Here is a 17,563-nt window from a genome sequence, read left to right as displayed (position 1 = left end):
GTTTACTCCAGAATTGTAAAGGAGCCTGATGATATTTGGGAATTGCTAATAATGTTTGGGCCATTGCCCATCAGAACCACATTATGGAAGGGAAGGGGGTGGGTAAATGTGAGACTAGAGGCCAATAGGTCCACTTGGGTATTGAGTAAATAGTTAGGAATTATAATAAACACTTTATTTCTGAAAATACTACACTGATAAATAGTCAGCCTGGCTTTTGCAAAGCAGAGTTAGTCCTTCCAATCTGCTAGGGGTTTTAAAGGGGTTTCCTGGATCACAGGACTGAAGTCGGGCTGGGCTGGTGCAGGGCTGATGGGCTTCTAACCAGCTGTTGAGGAAGTTTCTCACTGAATGCTCTTAAAGAAGCGTTGTCCTGACAAAAGCTCTTTCTGTAAATTAGTGACTGATTAAAGGCAAGGAAGCAAAATACAGGGAAGATGTTGCGGCTTTCACAGTGTGGACTGGGGAAGAAAGGTGCTGGCTGATTCCTGCAGTCATCTGAGATGCTGAAATGGAAATGGAGACTGAAAAGTTGAGAAAAGTCTCAGTGTGCCCAGTAAAGCCTTGGGGGAACCAGCCATGCACATGTCGTCACTGGAGGCTGTCCCTATTCATGGAGGAGACTGTAAAATGCTGGCAGAGAGTTTGGCGTCTGCCTACAGGTTGTTCCAGAGGTGTGTTCAGTGGTTTGTAAAGGGAGAAGGAGCAGAGCCAGAAACCCTCCTGCTGTTCTGTGGTACCTCTGATGCTGCGTGCTTCCTACTACCACCCCATAGCCCATGGGGTTGGAAGAGGTGCAGAACAGGATAAGGCGGGTGGTCTGAGAGCTGGCCCAGTCTGCCTGGGAGGAGAGGGTGACGTGTCACCTGTACCTTAGCTGGGCCAGGAGAGCTCTGCAGGGAGAGGACGGCAAAACTGAATTGTACAGAGTGGGTGACATGGAGACCCTCTCATACCCTGAGAAGTAGAAGCCACTTAGGAGGGCAGCAGGATTTAAACAAAATTCTTGGGTTTTCCCCCATCCCTTATGAGTTTGTAGTACTGAATGCCCCTGGGTGCTTTGACAGCCGGGGTTACAGGTGGGTTTGTCATTGTCTGGGTGCAGCCTGTCACTGGAGATCCTGAGCTGGGCCAGCCTGAGCAAACGGGGCACAGAGGTGCTGCCTGCCCTGCCCCACTCCTGCCCCCTCAGGGTCAGAGCACTGGCCTAGAGCATCCCCAGCTGGTGCAGAGCAGCACCGAGCAGCCTGCCTTGCCCACCTACTGTGGGAGCGTCCCAGGGGTACGGTTTGCCAGGTTTAGGCTCCTGCAGCTGTGCATGTTCCTCCTCCGTGTCACTGTTGGCCACTGCTGCAGACAAGATGCCCTGTAGCCCATTCCCACCATGAGCCTGGTGGCTCATGGAGACGTGTCTCAGGCCACTCAGGCCGAGGTTGCTGCTGCACCAGAGCCTCCCTGCAGTGCTGTGTCCCCATCAGCATGACACCAGCCCTTCAGCCTCTCATCCTTTGGAAGTAGGGATGATGTTCCCTGGGGCAGCAGCACGGGCACAGTAAGCTCCTGCCTGGCACAAAGAACCAGCCAGGCTGCTGCAGGCAAGTGGTAAAAGTACTCTGGAGCCATGCAGGAGCACAGATAAGGCTGGCACTGCTTTCTTAGTCTTTTCCTGTTGACAAGAAGCCAGGATAAACTGAACCTCATCAAGGGGAAGTAGAAAAAGCCCATTCCCTGGCTCGTGGCCGTGAGCCAGGCTCTCATGGCAAACTGTACTTGGCAGCACAGTCCTGTGTGGATGTCCAGAGCTTGCTGTGGACTTTAGAAGCATGACATGGAGCATTTTCCTCTCAAGACAAACCAGGAAGCCTTGGGAGCAGTAGGATTTCTGGGCTGGCAGCAACTTGCCTGTGCTTGGTGGGAAGCAGCCTGGTCTCCCTGCCCTCTGTGTGTCTGCTGCCCGTGCGAGCCCGGGCCGTGAGCCTGGTCCCACGGGCTGGCATTTGATGACCTGTTCATGGCAGAGCCTGTGCCAGAGGCTTCTGGCTGCTCCAGCTGGAGGCAGGCGCTGCTGACTGGGACCAGCACTGCTCCTGGGACACAGCAGGCCTGATGCCCACAGGGCAAGGCACTGACGCTGAACATTAGGAAAGCAGACTGCCCGCTCTTCGGGGAGATTGTCAGTGGGATCCCCTGGGAGACTGCCCTCTAGGACAGTGGAGTGGAACAGAGCTGGATCTTTAAGGAAGCCTGGGTCGGGGCAACCCCCGGTATCAATCCAGGCTGGGAGATGAACAGATCAAAAGCAGCCCTGCTGAGGAGGATTTGGGAGTGCTGGTGCATGAGAGGCTGGACATTCCCCATCTGTGTGCACTAGCAGCCCAGGAACCAGCCATGTCCTGGGCTCCATCAAAAGCAGCGTGAGGGAGGTGATTCTGCCCTTCTGTTGTGCTCTGGTGAGACCCCACCTGCAGTGCTGCCTCCAGGTCTGGGATCCTCAGCACAGGAAAGACATGAACCTGTTGGAGCAAGTTCAGAGGAGGCCACCAGGTTGATTAAAGGGATGGAGCACCTCTCTTACGAGGAAAGGCTGAGAGAATTCAGTTTGTTCAGCCTGGAAAAGAGGAGGCTTCAGGTTGACATAATTGCAGCCTTCCAGTACCTAAACAGGGCTTACAAGAAAGATGGAGAGGGACTTTTTACAAGAGCATGTAGTGACAGGACAAGGAGGAATGGATTCAAACTAAGAGAGGGTAGGTTTAGATTAGATATTAGAAGGACATTCTTTGCTGTGAGAGTGGTGAGACACTGGAACAGGTTGCCCAGAGAAGTTGTGGCTGCCCCACTCCTGGGGGTGTTCAAGTCCAGGTTGGATTGGGCTCTGAGCAACGTGGCAGGGGGTGGAACTAGATGATCTGTAAGGTCCTTTTCAACCCAGGCCATTCTGTGATTCTATGATTCTAAATTGTTCCAGCTGACCCTCAGCTTGTGAGATCTGAGGAATGCAAGGCTGAGACTGATCTTGTTGCACAGCCAGTGGACTCAGAGGCAGCATCTATAGTGCTGATTTTCTCCTGGCCCAGAATATATTCCCGTCAATTGCTTGGGTGCCCTTTGATGGCTGGTCCATGTGGTGACATGTTTGCTCTCCCCCATCCCAAGACAGCAGCAAGGGCCAGGGCAGAGCACTACAGGGGGCTGCAGGCAAGGCAAGGGTGCTGACCAATGTCAGCCAAGCCGACAGCCACACTCACGGGTGGCTGCAGGGGCGTTGCCCCCTTGCAGTCTGTTTCATTTACTGCTTTTATCTAATCCAAATCAGAAATCCAAGTGTACAAAGCACCCTGTGTCTAGACCACCCTGGATGGGCTCCAGCCCTCAGCCTGTAAGATGTAAAGATTTTCATTCTCTCCCACAGCTCTGAGGTACCTGAGAAACTGGATGGTGCTGGGGTTCTGCAGGGCTAGGTAGGCATTGCTGCCAGAGGCACTGGCACCTCAGCACCAGGGAAGTGGCTTGTGAAGGAACCAGCACCCCTGGCCTGGGGCAGCCGTGGGTGTGGGGTGCCAGGGCGAGCACTGCCTCTGTCCCCACAGGCACAGTGCTGCCCGGCGCCTCCTGGGCCACTCACCTGCTGCCCCACCTCCCTACGAGGAGGTACCACCTCCAGGCTGGCAGGATGGGCCCATGTCTTGTCTCATGACACAGCCACCAGCCACCGCAGGACCAACTTTCCAGCACTGGTCATGCTGCTGGGCTTGGTCTGGTGCTGCTTTGCCAGCCCCACAATGAGCCAGCACAGCAGTGGCTGCTGCTTCCCTCTGCTCATGACTGAGCCGTGCATTAAAAGGCGGAGCTAATCAGGTGGTTGTGGGTGAGAGGTTTGCCATCTCCTGTGAGGGCTATGGGATTTGCTCTGCCACTGTGTGGTCAGAGGAGCAGCTCAGACTGCTCTTGCTGCCAGGGCAGTGGGCAGAGACCTGCCTGGGCACCTGGAGGTATCCCAGCAGTGCCACACAGGATTGGTTCTGGCCGTGGCCTCAGCTGCTCTCCAGTGGCCTCTGGTCACAGGAAGGGAGGAGAGCGTGCAGTGGGCTGACCAAGGTGCTGCCTGTACCAAGGCACTGGGGATGGGAACTGACCGATTGAGCAGCTGAAGCTGAGCATGACCCGTTCCTCTCCCTGTCCTTACTGCACACAACTGCGCTTCTGCCCAGTCCTTTGTGCAGCCTTTGCTCTCTCCTGCTTTGGCAGCTGCTGTAAGAGATGTTTCTTGTTCCAACTGTGAATTGTCACCCACAGCTCCCTTCCTTGGGCTGTCTTCTGCCAGCCCTCTGGCCTGGGCTGCTCTCAAGGAGCCGAGGTCGCTGCTCATGAGCCTGGGCCTTTACCAGGCTACTCGAGCAGAGCTGGGCCCCTGAATGCGCTGCTGTCTGGTCGTGCCTGCCGCAGCCAAGCATGGCAGGGAGGCAGCTGAATTCCTTTCAATGTTCGGTGCTGGAAAGTTCTCAGGAAGTGAAGCTGTAGCAGGAAGGGCAGCTCTGCTCTCCTGGGCTGGAGGGAGCCCCAGCACTCAGCAGCTCCCGGGAGAGGTGCCAGTCTAACCCTCTTTTGCCCCAAGGTCTGCCCCATATGGAGCTGGTGCCCATTTGTTGCAGGCTGCAAGGCATCCTTAATTTCCTCTCTTTGCCCTGTCGGGACAATCCCTGTCTCTGGGCAACAGGCAGGAGGTGGCCTAGGCACAAGGGTCTCTCTGGCCTCAGCAGAGTGAGGTCTGGAGTGTCCGATCAAAGGCAGGACTGTGTTTGGGGCACACACTGGGGCCAGCTTGGGACCTGCGTGGGCTGGTGGGGAGGCCGAAAGGCCTCTATCTGTCACTTCCATTGGGCAGGGAAGGGATGTCCTCCCTGTTGAGCTGTGTCTGCCCGTGGTGGCCATGAGCCCTAGTCCCCATGTGCTGAGGGACACTGCTGTGCTGCACTGGGGGATTGGAGCCTCGTGGGGCTGCAGTTGCACCCGCAGCACCTGCTGTTTCCAACTGTGCCATTTGCTTCACTCACTGCCTTTCTGTTCTCTCTGCAGCCACTGACCTTAAAAGCGCTGAGCCTCTCCCCAATGTCGTCTGCCTGGGAGTGCAAGGCACAGGACACCTTTGCCAGCAGCGAGGAGCAGGACGAGGTGCCCCACCAGGTGACAGTGACGGCCACGAACACGGGCAGCCAGTGCCAGTGCCCAAAGGAGGAGCCCAGTGGGGCTCCCCAGAAGCGGACGAGCACCCAGAATGGGATGCAGGACAGTGGGGGCGGGGGCACAGGGGTGAAGAAGAAACGGAAGAAAAAGGATCTGGGAGAGCAGGAAGGGGGAGATAAAGCAGCTGTGGAGGTGAAACCAAAGAGGAGGAGAGAGCCTAAAGAACCAAAAGAGCCTAAAAAGGTGAAGGAGTCCAAGAAGCCGAAGGAGCCCAAACAGAGGGAGGTGGCCAAGAAGCCCCGCAAACCTCGGGAACCCAAAGCCCCGAAGGAGCCTAAAGACAAGAAGAGCAGTGCCGAGCCTGCCCCCAGAGCAAGACCCAAGAAGAGCAGGTGGGTGGTGATGTGGCCATGTCTGTGTACCTGGTGTGGACAGGGCTGTGGGCTTACAGGAGCTGCAGCCCGGAGAGTGGCACTGGATGTGTAGGCTGCTTGTGCTGCAGGCTGGACGTGCCAGTTGTGAGGCCAGGGTGAGCTCTGCTCACGCACGGGCGGGACAGACAGGTGCCCTTTTGGGGATGAGGCCCTGTGAGACCCCAGATCCATAAGAGGACCAAAGAATCTTGGCCTCTCTTTGGTATGGCCTTTATACCAAGTGTCCTGGGGCAAAAGGGACCTTAGGGTGGTGTCCCGCCAGGACAGCGAAGTGCTGTGTGGCAGAGGGCCTGTCATGCCTGTTTTGGGGCTGGGGCAGAGTGTATGTGAGTGAGAAAAACATGACCCTGGACTGTGTGCAAGTGAGGCTCCCCGCACACCCAGGGGCTGGCAGTGTGCCTTCCCTCAGCTCAGGTTTGGGAGGATGGTGGAGCACATCCCATCCCAGCTCCCTCTCCTGGGTGGCAGGAGCTGTCCCTCCTTGCAGCTGTGGAGCTGTGCTGGCAGCCGAGGCCAGCAGTGGGGGGAGGCCTGAGGACTCCCTGGTACTGCACAGCCCAGCGCTGCCGCCTCTGCTGATTCCTCATCCTTTTAATTAACAGGCTGATTGGACAGAAGCTCTGATTTCTTTTTAATTGGGGATGTGTGCACATAGCAGAGCAGCTCTCAACAGCACCGCTGTCATTTGGTTTACTGTTGTGGACTGGCGAGAATAAGTGGTTTTGGAGAGTCCTGTACAAAGCAGGCCCATCAGCTGGAACTGAGCCCTCCTCATGTACTGTAAATAATCCATGAGCTGAATATATTTGCACTGTAAATACAATTACTACAGGAGCCAGCTGGGAATTTTTCAGCAAAATCATTCTTTGTTACAAAACATCAGTTTGGTAGATCTTCTTGAGGACACTTCCCTGGAAATGGTCTCCGGAATAGACTTTTCTGGTCTGTGGGATCTACCCACCTTCCTACCACCATGGCTGCCCAGGGCATGTGTGCAGGGCGAGGGCTGAGCCCTGGGTCTTCCACGGCCCTGCTTCTTCAGAGCTCACTGACAGCCAGATCCTGGAAAGGCCAGGGCTGCAGAGGCAGCACCAGGGGGGCCTTTAGTGCCATTGGTGTGGGCTGGTTGTGGGCAGGAGGGGGTGTGGGGAGCTCACCAGGGTGAGTCAGGTGCCACGTCCCCAGTGGCTCCCTGAGCCATGCAGTGCTGTCACTTCTGGTCTTCCTCGAGCCTGGGGCTCTGCACGTGTTCGTTGTCCTGGGCTGGTGAGCCAGAGAAGATGGGAGATGGATGAATCAAATGGACAGTGCCAGGAGGGTGAGGAAAGGGCTCCTCCAGGCCCCAATGAGGGCTGCAGCAGGGAGATGGAGGTGGAGAGGGAAGGAGAGGGGCAAGAAAGGGAAGGATGAAGCCCATGTAAATGCAGCATTGGTTCCCAAGGAGGGTCCTGGGATCAGGGATGCAGCTAGCAGCTTTTCCTACTAACACCTCTGCTCCACCAGTAAGAACCTGCCATACAGGCAGTTCACAGAGGTCTGCCCATGCAGCGGGAACTGTGGGACCCGACCAAAGCAGGAGAAACCTGGGAAAGAGGAGACCATGGAGGCTTGTGCTCGTTTAAGGTATTCATGGCTCTCGTAGGAGCTTGTTGCCACCCTGGCAGGTCCTGTGACTGCCAGCAGTACCTTCACAGGGCATTGAGGGTCACAGGGCAGCCCATGACCATGTGACCTGCCATGGACAGGACACCCTGCTAGAGATGGGGCTCGTGGCAGGGTAAGCCCAGCTACAGAGCTGGAAACCCTGGCCCTCCTACCTGGGCACGGCAGGGGCTGCGTGTACCGGGAGGGGCTGAAGGATGACCCGCTTGCTGTGCTGGGCACCAGCAGAGCCCTGGTGAAAAGGCCACTTTGTGCAAAACAGACCATTTAAAAAAAATAACTGTAACACATCATGCAGCCAGAAGAAACCGTGTTTGGGAGTCTGGGAGTTCCACAGGGCTCTGCACATTCCTAGTGCTCTGTCCCAGTTGGAGCCTGAGCCTGTTGTGCTTCCTCCTGCTCACCTGCACCTTCCAGGAAGACCTAGTACCAATCCTGCTGCTTGGAAAGCCCAGCTCATGCGTCCTCCTTGCAGCTTTTCTACCTCCACAGCCTCTTTCGAGCCTCATCTCAGACTTGCTTCACCCTCTGGGTCAGCCCCCAGCAAACCCACCTGTGGGAGTGTCAGGTGGAAGCTGTGCAGGGAGCAGAGCTGTGTGTCCCACTGTGCCTCCTGCCCAGGACAGAGCTGGGGAGGTGTCTGGGGGCCCCTGGCAGTGCAGGGAGGGGAGGGGAGAGCAGCAGGCAGGGTCAGTACTCTGTGCAGATGGAATGATTGCTGGGAGTCCTCTAAGTGGCAGATAATGGTAGCATAATTTCTTCTAAATTATTTCTAATCATAGTAAATGACTGGTTCATGAATGAAACAGTTGTTAATTGTGACTTACAAATCAATATCTTGGGAGTTATTGCTCAGTGGAAGCAGTGCTCACAGAGCATTTTCAGGGCCTCTAATTCAAGCATGGATGCATGGCCAGGGCATTTTTGGCCTGAATAGCAGATTTTTACCCTTACTTTTTGACAGTCCCAGGCAAGCAATGATTTTTCCTGTTAAATGGACCTAAAACCTTGACATGGCTTTGAAACTAACTGTTCCTCTGACACTGTGCAGGTCTGGGATGTGGAGGGAATGGATGGCAGGAGTGAGGAGTGAGGAAGGGGGTGTTGCTCAGCCCCAGGACAGGCACCAGCGCTTTGGAGCCTTTCCCTTAACTGTGTTCCTTGCAGAGGATAAGGATGGACAGGCACGCTGGGAGCTGTTGTTTCTTACCCTGGTGTGTCCTGGCCCCATTCCCTCGCACAGGAAGGTTGTGCTGGGTGCCAGGGGCTGCAGGTGGCCCTTACCCTGAGAGTGTGCCATGGGGCTGGGCTCGTCTTCGCTTGTTTTTCAGGGAGGTGGTGGGATTCACAGGAGCAGAGCCCAAATCCCCTCTGTAACCATCTGCTGTGATGGGCCATTGCACCTTTGGGAGCGAGACCTGCAGCGTTCATGGCCATCACAGGGCTCAACTTCCCCTGGCTGGAGGCACAGTCCAGTGTCTGTCAGCTGCTGTCTCGGGAGGAGACTCAGTGCTATGGCTCAGGAAGACAAACCATGATCTGGGGCAGCTTGTGCCTCAGCACTGGTGTAAAGGTTTACTGGGGTAAACCGATTTGCTGGCAGGGCTCTCTGACACACACAGGAGTTGGCCAGCAGCGTGGCCAGCGTTGGGAGTGCTGTGATCGAAGCAGGCACCTTGCTGCCCTGGCCTGCTGGAGTCTGTGGTGGGGACATCCTTTTTGTGCCTGCACTGGGCCCCATGAGCTGAACCCCAACTCCTACAGCCCCTGTAGGGCTGTTCCCCTGGCTGGTGGGAGCTCCCAGGCAGGGCAGGTGGACCCTTTCATCCCAGTACTGGAACTGGATGGAGAAACACTTGGTGGTGATCAATGAGTATCACAAACTGGGGGTCCCCAGTGCTGGGGGAGGCCCCAGGAGCCTTGAGGTGCCTCTGGGTGATCCATTGGGAGCAGAGCCCTGTGCCTGCTGGCTCTCCCTTTGGATTCCTAGGACAGGATCTAACTATCAGTCTGCCTTGGCAGCAAGGATACCCCTGTGGAGAAGAAGAAGAAAGGGAAGAGGAAAAATGAGATACCAGCGAACAGTTTGGATTTGGATCAGGATCTGCTGAGCCCATCCGTACAGAGCCCAGAGGAGTCTGCAGAGTCAGCTGACAGCCAGGTATGTCCAAAGCCCTCTGCTGCCATTGGGGAAATCCCAGCTGCCTTTGAGTGGGAGAATTGGGCCCCTGGGTGCAGTGGTCAGAGAGCATGTTCAGCAGTGTGGCTCCAAGGCCAGCTTCTGTCAGCCTGAAGTCAGCGGATGGCCCAGGGTTAGGTGCATGTCCCTCAGCCTTGAGTGTCCTTCTCTGTCATGACTCCGGGGAGCTCCCCTTTCCTGGCACAGCACAAGGAGGCAGGTTGGCCCTGCAGTCTGGGGAGCTGTGTACTCTGTATCTCTGCAGGGCTCCTCTGCCTCACACCCTGGGGACTGATGGGGCTGTGTGGGTCAGGATGGAGACCTCGGCACCACGGTGGGGAGTTATCTACAAGGAGAGCCAGTTCTCACCACTTCCGTCCTGCTAGAGCAGGGGGTGGCCTGGACATCCAGCAGCCCTGTGGCTTTCTCTCTGCCTCTCAAGCAAGGAGGCAGATACCTGGTCTGCCTGTGTCCCCTGGCACTGCCTTTTTCATCCCGTGTACAGAAACGACGCTCCGGACGGCAGGTGAAGAGGAGGAAGTACAATGAGGACCTGGATTTCAAGGTTGTGGATGATGACGGCGAGACAATCGCTGTGCTGGGAGCTGGGCGAACCTCCGCGCTCTCTGCCTCTACTCTGGCATGGCAGGCGGAGGTAGTGCTGGGTGTGGGATGGGGGGTGTGGGATCTGCCTCATGCAGCGTGTCCCGGGGTGTCAGTGATGATGATCAGGAAAGTAGGGGCTCCCAGCTCAAGGATGGGGTGAGAGTGTGTCTGTCTGGAGGGGTGCAGGCTGGCTTTGCAGGAGCTGTGAGATGGGCAAGAGAGGTGTGCAGGTCTAACTGCTGCCCTCTTGCTGGGAGAACAGGACGTCTGGAACATGTCACATAACTGGACACATCCCGGAAGAAGTGACCCGACCACTGCCCATGCACACCTTTGGCTCTGGTCTCTGTAGGTCCTGTCTATGATTAATCTCTTATTTTGTCTCTGCCAGCTGAGGGCTTTGTAGGTGCCAGGTCATCATTTTCAGCCCTGGCTGCTCTCCATCAGTGCCTTGGAACAAAGCAATGCCAGCCTGACACTTGCCAGCTGAGCTGATCTGCCGGGCAACGTGGCGGGGACCAGTGGGTGCCACTGCAGTTTGAGCCTTGCTGTCCTGCTGCCTATGCCCACTAGTTCAGTGCTGGCTCCTGGTGGGTGCTGGCGGCTCTTTCCTGCCTACCTGTGACTGTGTGTTGGATTCTGCAGCTCATTCCATTTCTGATCGTTGTTAACAAATCTGCCAGATATTAATAACGGTCACTAGTTGTTTTCACAGTGTTCTTGTAACCCTCTGTAGTCCCCTCTTCCCAAAGCTTTGGTGGGTATTAGTCAGCTCTGTTGTTCAGCCATTAGATAAGCTCTGGCCTGATGGTCCATGCCTGGCCTGGACCCACGGGACGTGCTGCGGGTGCTGCTTCAGCTCTGCCTGGGGCTGTTTCCCAGCTGGGCTTCTGGCACTCATCTTTCCAAGTGAGATTTTCAAAGCAGCAGATAGGTATGAGCTGCCACTCTGTTCTCCTCTCAGTTCTGAACTTCCACCTCGGTTTGTCCTGCTCCAGGTGAGTTATTAAGGCTGTTGTCCAGTAGCAGCCAGGCTGGGTGGCTGCTGTGGGGCCTGGCCAGCCTGCACAGCTGGGCCTGCCCATGGCTGCTCCCAGGGTCAGAACTGACCTGGCAGGGTAGGATGTGAGTGCTGCGACTGTGATGCTGCTCTCTCCATGGCCTGGGCTTGCACCTTTCCCCTTGGGTCCTGGCCACAGTCCTCAGAATCTCTGTGGGGCAGTGCAGGGCTCCTCCAGCAGCCTTCAGGCAGCGAGCAATGAGCCATGGACCATTGTAAGGGCTGTGGGGCAGTGTGGGAGCTCCAAGCTCCAGGCCACTGAAAGTGGCTGTGGTGTGCTCCTGACCATATTCACGCAAACCCTTTGTGCCAGGCAGGGTCAAGCAGAGCCCAGCAGTGCCAGGGTGGATGCCTGGGCATGGGGGAACGGGCACTGCGCAGTGTCTGCAGTGGGAGCACCTCTGCACGCTCCCCTCAGCCATGTTACTCTGGCGTGGGGCAGAGCTCCTCAAAGAGGGCAAAAGTCCCACTCTGGGCCTCAGATGGCTGCTAAGGGCCTAGACAGACCTGCTGTTCCTCTGCTTATTGTGTTGTGGTGCTGGGTGCAGCATCCTGCCCTGCACAGAAGGGTAGTGCCGAGGCAGCAGTCAGCTGAGGGCTGAGGATGGAAGGGTTGCTGTGGCCCCGGGCATGGTCTTGGCTTTCCCAGACACTTTCAGGTGAGTGGTGTGGGATGCCCCACGTGTCTGTCCCTCCCCAGCATGCCCTGAGCCATTCTTTGAGAATCTTTCTAGTCTGCAAAGCTACACCTCAGGACTGCTTTGCCTTGGACCAGGTTCTGCCTCCATCTGAAGGGGATGAACAAAGTTCTTCTCTTTTCTGCTCTGCGCTTTGCTCCTCCTGCTGCTGTACCATCTCCCAGCCAGGGCAGAACTGATATTTCTAATGCTCAAGCAAGCTCCATGTTTTTGGTGTGTGTCCTCTCCCATGAGTCTTCCCGTGCCTCTCCTCTGCAGCACAGATGGGCACAAGCCCAGCTCTCTTGTCCCTTGGCATTTGGTGGGGCTGGTCCTGGCACAGATGCAGCCAGGAGAGCCAGCCTCCCCCTCCCTGCTCTCAGGGCTGACAGCAGGGCAGTGTTAGGGCACCTCCAGCAAAGCCCATGTGCTCAGCGAGAGGGGCTGTGCTGGGAGCCCGGGGTACCAGCAGAGGGGATCTGCAGCCTCAAGGGGTGATTTCCTCAGGGGAGAGTTGAAGCCTGCAGAGGGAAGGAGACAGCACTTTGAGCCTACCAGGAAGAGCTGCATGGACACTGGTAGGGTGAGATGCTGTTGCCTGTGTCCTGAGGCTTTAGGCAGGTGGCAGCAACAGAGGGTGCATGTGGCAGGGCTCAAGAGCCCTGCTTTCCTGGGGTCCTTGGGGCCATACAGCACTACGGAGCTGTATAAAGGCCAAGGCATGTCCAAGATCTGGCATGGAGAGTGCCTGGGAGCAGAAACGTGCATGTTTTTCCTTCCTTGGGTCTCAGGGCAGAAGTGCCCAAGTTCCCTCCTCTTTTCTGGGAGAGTTGCCACCCTCTCCAGCTGCCCTGGTGTAGCTGGAAGGACCCATACAGCAAACTCAACAATGCTGTGGCCTGACACTTACCCAGGGAGGACGGGCAGAGGGTGAGTGTAGCTGGGCAGGCAGCACTTACACCCTCACACCCAGCGAGGGCTCCCCAGGCACAGCTCTCCCAGCTCCCAGTGCCAGCTCTGTCTGCCCAGCTGGTGGACTGGGAGAGGGGCAAGTAGCTGCTCTGTGCTGGGCGGTGCCAGGGCATGTGATGAGCTGGGAAAACAGCTCTCCTCTCCTGTCCCCAGGAGCCTCCTGAGGATGATGCCAATATCATTGAGAAGATCCTTGCCTCCAGGATGGTGCAGAAGGAGGTGAGTGGCAAAGATGTCAGTGGGGCTGGAGGTCCGTGGGCATAGGAGAGATGGGACCTGGCTGCCCTATGCAGCAGGGAACCTGAGATGTAGCAGCAGTTGGTGCTGCCTTGCTTGCTTTTCCTTGCTCTTGCTCTCACGGTGGAGTGCTGGGGTGTGCCCGCCTTTCTGGGCCGTGGATCAATGTGGTGCCTCTTCCTGTCCTGGGTACCGGAAAGCCTGGAGAGGAGTCAGGCCTGGGCTGATGCCCAGGAGGTGTTTTAGTCCCCCATGGTCAAGGATGGTCTTATACCATGTTCCCAAGGGCTATTACGCCTCTGGGGCAGCAGCACAACAAATGCCTGGCTGTCCTCACCGTCCCTGGGGCTCAGTCCCTGGGGCCTGTGGCCAGGGAGGGGATGGCTGCCTGCACCCAGGTCGCAAAGCCCGCCTCCCCAGTTTCTGCACAGGCTCTGACTGTTGCTGCCTCTCCTTGGTTTCAGGCTCATCCTGGAGGCCTGGCATTTGAGACGGAGGAGTTCTACGTCAAGTACAGGAACTTGTACGTGTGGTATTGTGATGCTTTTTGCCGTGGGCCCTGTGCATGCAGGAGCAAGGACTGTGCGCTCCCACCTCCGTCCCATCCCTAGCTGCAGGCCCAGCGTCCCTGTTTTCCAGCCTCTGTCCTCCTGAGCCAGCCATAGTGGTGGGAAGCAGGGAAGCTGCAGCATCTTCAGTGCTTGCTCTTGGCCTGCTCCTGTGCCACAGCTTTCCCCAGTTTAGGGTGCCATAGGTGTGGGTTGGGCCTTCTCTGGATCACCAGCAGATCCCTGCTGCTCTGTGTGGTGGATGGGATTGGGACCAAAGGCCTTTTGGTCACATTTGGTGACTTTTTTCCTCCCCTGCAGCTCCTATCTCCACTGTAAGTGGGCAACTCTGGAGGAGCTGGAGAAGGACCCCAGGATCTCCCAGAAGATAAAGCGCTTCCGGAACAAGCAGGCTCAGATGAAACATATTTTTACAGAGGTGAGAGCAGAGCACGGGGAGCAGCAGTGCACGACCCTGAGCCCAGGGCAGGGGCTGAGCAGGCCAGGAGTGCTGCCCCTGACACCTCCCTACCAAAGCCAGACCAGTTCCTGGGCCAAAGGCACCAGAGCTAAGGCTGAGGGTGTGTGGCAGTGCCTGGACACCTGTGTCGTCACTGCCGGAATTATGAGCAAGGTGACAAGTGACACTTGCCAGGCATTGCCAACTACGGAAGCGTTGCTCAATGGGAGGGAGGGCACAGTGTGGGTCTGGGGCTGCTTCTGTGGTGGAGCAGAGATGCTGTGGGAGGGAGGGAGCTATAAATATCTCGGCTTAGAGCAGCTCCTGCCTGCTCTGCTCTGTAAGCAGATTAATCTTGCTTAGTATGAAAGGTGTTCTATAATTTATCTTGGTGCTCCAGAGATAGTTGTTGAATCTCCTCAAACTGCCCCTTACAAGTGTAAATCAGGCCAGTAGGCTATGAAAATTTCTCCATTGTAGCTGGAAAGCTGGGGGCGTGTGTCAGATTTCTCACTCTCAAGTCTGTTTGTGGTCTTTCTCAGGATGCAAAGAAAAAGCATGTATTGGAATGCACTGTACCACTGACAATTCATCAAGGAGCACATGGTCTTTTCCTGTGACTAACTGGGCTTGGGGAGTTGTGAGCATAGAAGCCTGTTTTTTCTCCTTCCCAAGTGCTAGGCCATGTGTCTCTCCGAGGACTACTGCTAGGTGGGGCAAGAGGGAGGCAGAGTCAGAAACCAAGGGGTCACCCCTTGCAGGAGTGGGGTTCTGTGTATGGCTCTGTGCTGTGGCAGTCACAGCTCTGGATGCTGCACATCAGCTGGAGCAGGCAGCTCAGGGCTTGTACCTTGGGGCCAGATAGGCTGGAGAGGACATTCCTGCCTAACAGCAAGGGCAGCATAAAGCCTGTGACTGCTCTAAAGGAAGAGCTTTGCCTTCCTGTGTCCTCCCTGCCCAGAGACAGATGTCTGTACCTGCATCCAGGGCACTTGGTGTGCTGCACACAGCTAGCAGCATCCTGGGGACAGATGCCCTGCAGCTGTTTACTCGTGCCTGCCATCTGGTTCACCCTGGAATCACCTTGAACTTACTCTCCCTTTTTACTGTTTGCTGTCACAGCCTGATGAGGATTTGTTCAACCCGGACTACGTGGAGGTAGATCGAATTCTGGAGGTGGCTCACACAAAGGACCCAGACACTGGGGAGGTGGGTGGCTGTATCACTTTCTTGCCCCTCGGAGGGAGGGAGGGAGACTTGGCAGGAGGCCCAGCCCCACAGTGTGCATTGTGGGTCATCTCAGAGCATGCTGAGCCTTCCCAGCCTTTCCTTGTGCAGCCTGAGTTCCTGAGGACCCTTGGCACAGGGTAGATGGAGGGCTTCTGACCCTCCCTGTCTCTGAGTCTGACTCTCTGTGCTGCAGGAGGTGACTCACTACCTGGTGAAGTGGTGCTCGCTGCCCTATGAAGAGAGTACCTGGGAGCTGGAGGAGGATGTTGACCCAGGGAAGATTAAAGAGTTTGAAGCCCTCCAGATCCCTCCTGAAATCAAGCACATGGTAACGTACCCAGAGGTAACGTACCCAGTTGGCAGCTCTCTGCCCTGGGCACAGGGACTGGCTGTGTTGTGCCATGGTCCAGCAGTGCTGACCTTGTCCCTGGTGCTGCAGTGCAAGCCCTGTATTCTCCCCTCCGGGTGGGTTAGTTGTCAGGGTCTGAGGGTGGGCTCTGGAGGCCAGGACATTGCTGTGACTCAGCTGTCAGGGACTGCTCTGAAGTGTTGTCCCGATGCACAGCCCCAGCAGCAGGATCTGGCCTCGCTGGGCATTGGCCTCTCCCATGGATCTTGCTCCTGCTCTCCCCTCTCAGGAGCGCCCAGCATCTGAGTCCTGGCAGAAACTGGAGAAGTCCCGAGAGTACAAGAACAGCAACCAGCTGCGGGAGTATCAACTAGAGGGAATGAACTGGCTACTCTTTAACTGGTATAACAGGTGAGGAGGGGCTAGAGGCCTGTGTTCCCAGGAGCAGTCCTGCTAGCAGCAGGCCCTGGTATGTGCTGTCATGAGAACAGCAGAGCTGGGGAGCAGAGTGTACAAATGGGCCTGACAGAGCAGCCACTGAGTCCTTCAAGTGCTGGAACTGGCAGGCAGCTGCCAGAAAAATTGGGTTAGCTTTAGCTTTGCAACTGAGTCTTTAAGAAGGTTTCTCCCTAGGAAATGCTGATGAGTCTTGGAGGTAGTAGGGCTTAGCTATGAGTCTAAGGTACACCTGATGATTAGTGTTGGCCAGGCTACTGGTGACCCACTGTGTGGCAGGACGGCAGGAATGTGAATGTTCTCAGCTGCAGCAGGCCATCAGATGCATCTTTCCCTGGCTCTTGTGTACCTGAAGAGCAGCATCTTTCATGCTGACTTTGAATCCATGATCTTGCAAGAAGTTGGATGGTCAGGCTTACCCAGGCAGGTTTGGGCCGCTATACCAATAGTGGCCAATATACTCCACCCTCCACGCTGCAGGGTCAGAGAAGTGTGAGAAGTGATGTGCCTGACATCCCATCAAGGAGTTGGCGACAGGGTGGCTCTCAAGAGCCACGTTCACCTGACCCTGTCCATCTCTGCAGGAAGAATTGCATCCTGGCTGATGAGATGGGGCTGGGGAAGACAATCCAGTCAATCACGTTCCTCTCAGAGATATTCCTGATGGGCATTCATGGCCCCTTCCTCATCATCGCTCCTCTCTCCACCATCACGAACTGGGAGCGGGAGTTCCGCACGTGGACGGAGATGAATGCCATCGTGTACCACGGCAGCCAGATCAGCCGCCAGATGATCCAGCAGTACGAGATGGTGTACAGGGACACACAGGTGAGTGGCACACACAGCATTCCCAGGATGCATCCCCAGCCCTGGCTCCCTTTACTTGGGAAGCATTGAGCTGCCTGAGAAACTTGTTGTCCTCCGGAGAGGGAAAGGTGACCTTTTAAGAACTCTTTGCTGGCGTGGCCTCAAGGTGCAGTATGTGAGTGAACAGCCCCAACTCATGCAGGAGGGGGAAGGTGCAGCAGAGCCCCAGCCATGGTTCTTGTCCAGGCCTATGTGTCTGCTCTGGAGCAGTGTCTAGTTTGGAGACAACACAGCCTGTGGCTAGCAAGGAGGCTTGCAGGAACCTGCCCAGTGCTCGAGAGAAATTATTCTGGGGAAATCCCAGCTCAGAGCCAGATACTGATACTGTCAGACAGAGGGTCTGACAGTGTCCTGCTGCCCTGCAGGAGTCAAGCTCTGGTTTCTGTCTCTCTAGGGTAACCCTCTCCCTGGGATTTTCAAGTTCCAGGTGGTTATCACCACCTTTGAGATGATCCTTGCTGACTGCCCAGAGCTGAAGAAGATCCAGTGGCGCTGTGTGGTCATTGACGAGGCACATCGCCTGAAGAACAGGAACTGCAAACTCCTGGAGGGGCTGAAGCTCATGGCCCTGGTGAGCATGTCCTGCCTGGGGTTCACCTGGGAGCAGGGTGGGCTGGAGATGGCTGTGCTGAGCATTCAGAT

The 17,563-nt window shown here is 56.2% G+C and overlaps 1 protein-coding gene across 17 annotated transcripts in view; it reads left to right on the top strand.

Moving 5' to 3' along the window:
- Nucleotides 1–17,563, top strand: part of CHD6 (chromodomain helicase DNA binding protein 6) — an 88,667-nt gene that overhangs the window by 38,411 nt on the left and 32,693 nt on the right. For 14 of the 17 annotated variants that reach the window (XR_004359984.1, XM_032704649.1, XM_032704645.1 and 11 more), the window contains 11 exons: nt 5,077–5,576; nt 9,303–9,441; nt 9,965–10,114; nt 12,928–12,993; nt 13,476–13,534; nt 13,881–13,998; nt 15,142–15,228; nt 15,443–15,592; nt 15,888–16,009; nt 16,639–16,882; nt 17,316–17,492. Coding sequence is in view for 16 of the 17 variants with exons in the window: in XM_032704645.1 (XP_032560536.1) it covers nt 5,077–5,576; nt 9,303–9,441; nt 9,965–10,114; nt 12,928–12,993; nt 13,476–13,534; nt 13,881–13,998; nt 15,142–15,228; nt 15,443–15,592; nt 15,888–16,009; nt 16,639–16,882; nt 17,316–17,492 (1,812 nt within the window). In the remaining variant the exon portion in view is untranslated. The remainder of the gene's footprint in view (nt 1–5,076; nt 5,577–9,302; nt 9,442–9,964; nt 10,115–12,927; nt 12,994–13,475; nt 13,535–13,880; nt 13,999–15,141; nt 15,229–15,442; nt 15,593–15,887; nt 16,010–16,638; nt 16,883–17,315; nt 17,493–17,563) is intronic. The other 3 variants (XM_032704640.1, XM_032704639.1, XM_032704650.1) reach the window with 1 other exon arrangement.

Source organism: Chiroxiphia lanceolata, chromosome 17 (genome assembly GCF_009829145.1).
Source record: "Chiroxiphia lanceolata isolate bChiLan1 chromosome 17, bChiLan1.pri, whole genome shotgun sequence".
NCBI classification, from domain to species: domain Eukaryota; kingdom Metazoa; phylum Chordata; class Aves; order Passeriformes; family Pipridae; genus Chiroxiphia; species Chiroxiphia lanceolata.
Note: the sequence above shows the minus strand (reverse complement) of the source record. Positions and strands in the feature narration are given on the sequence as shown.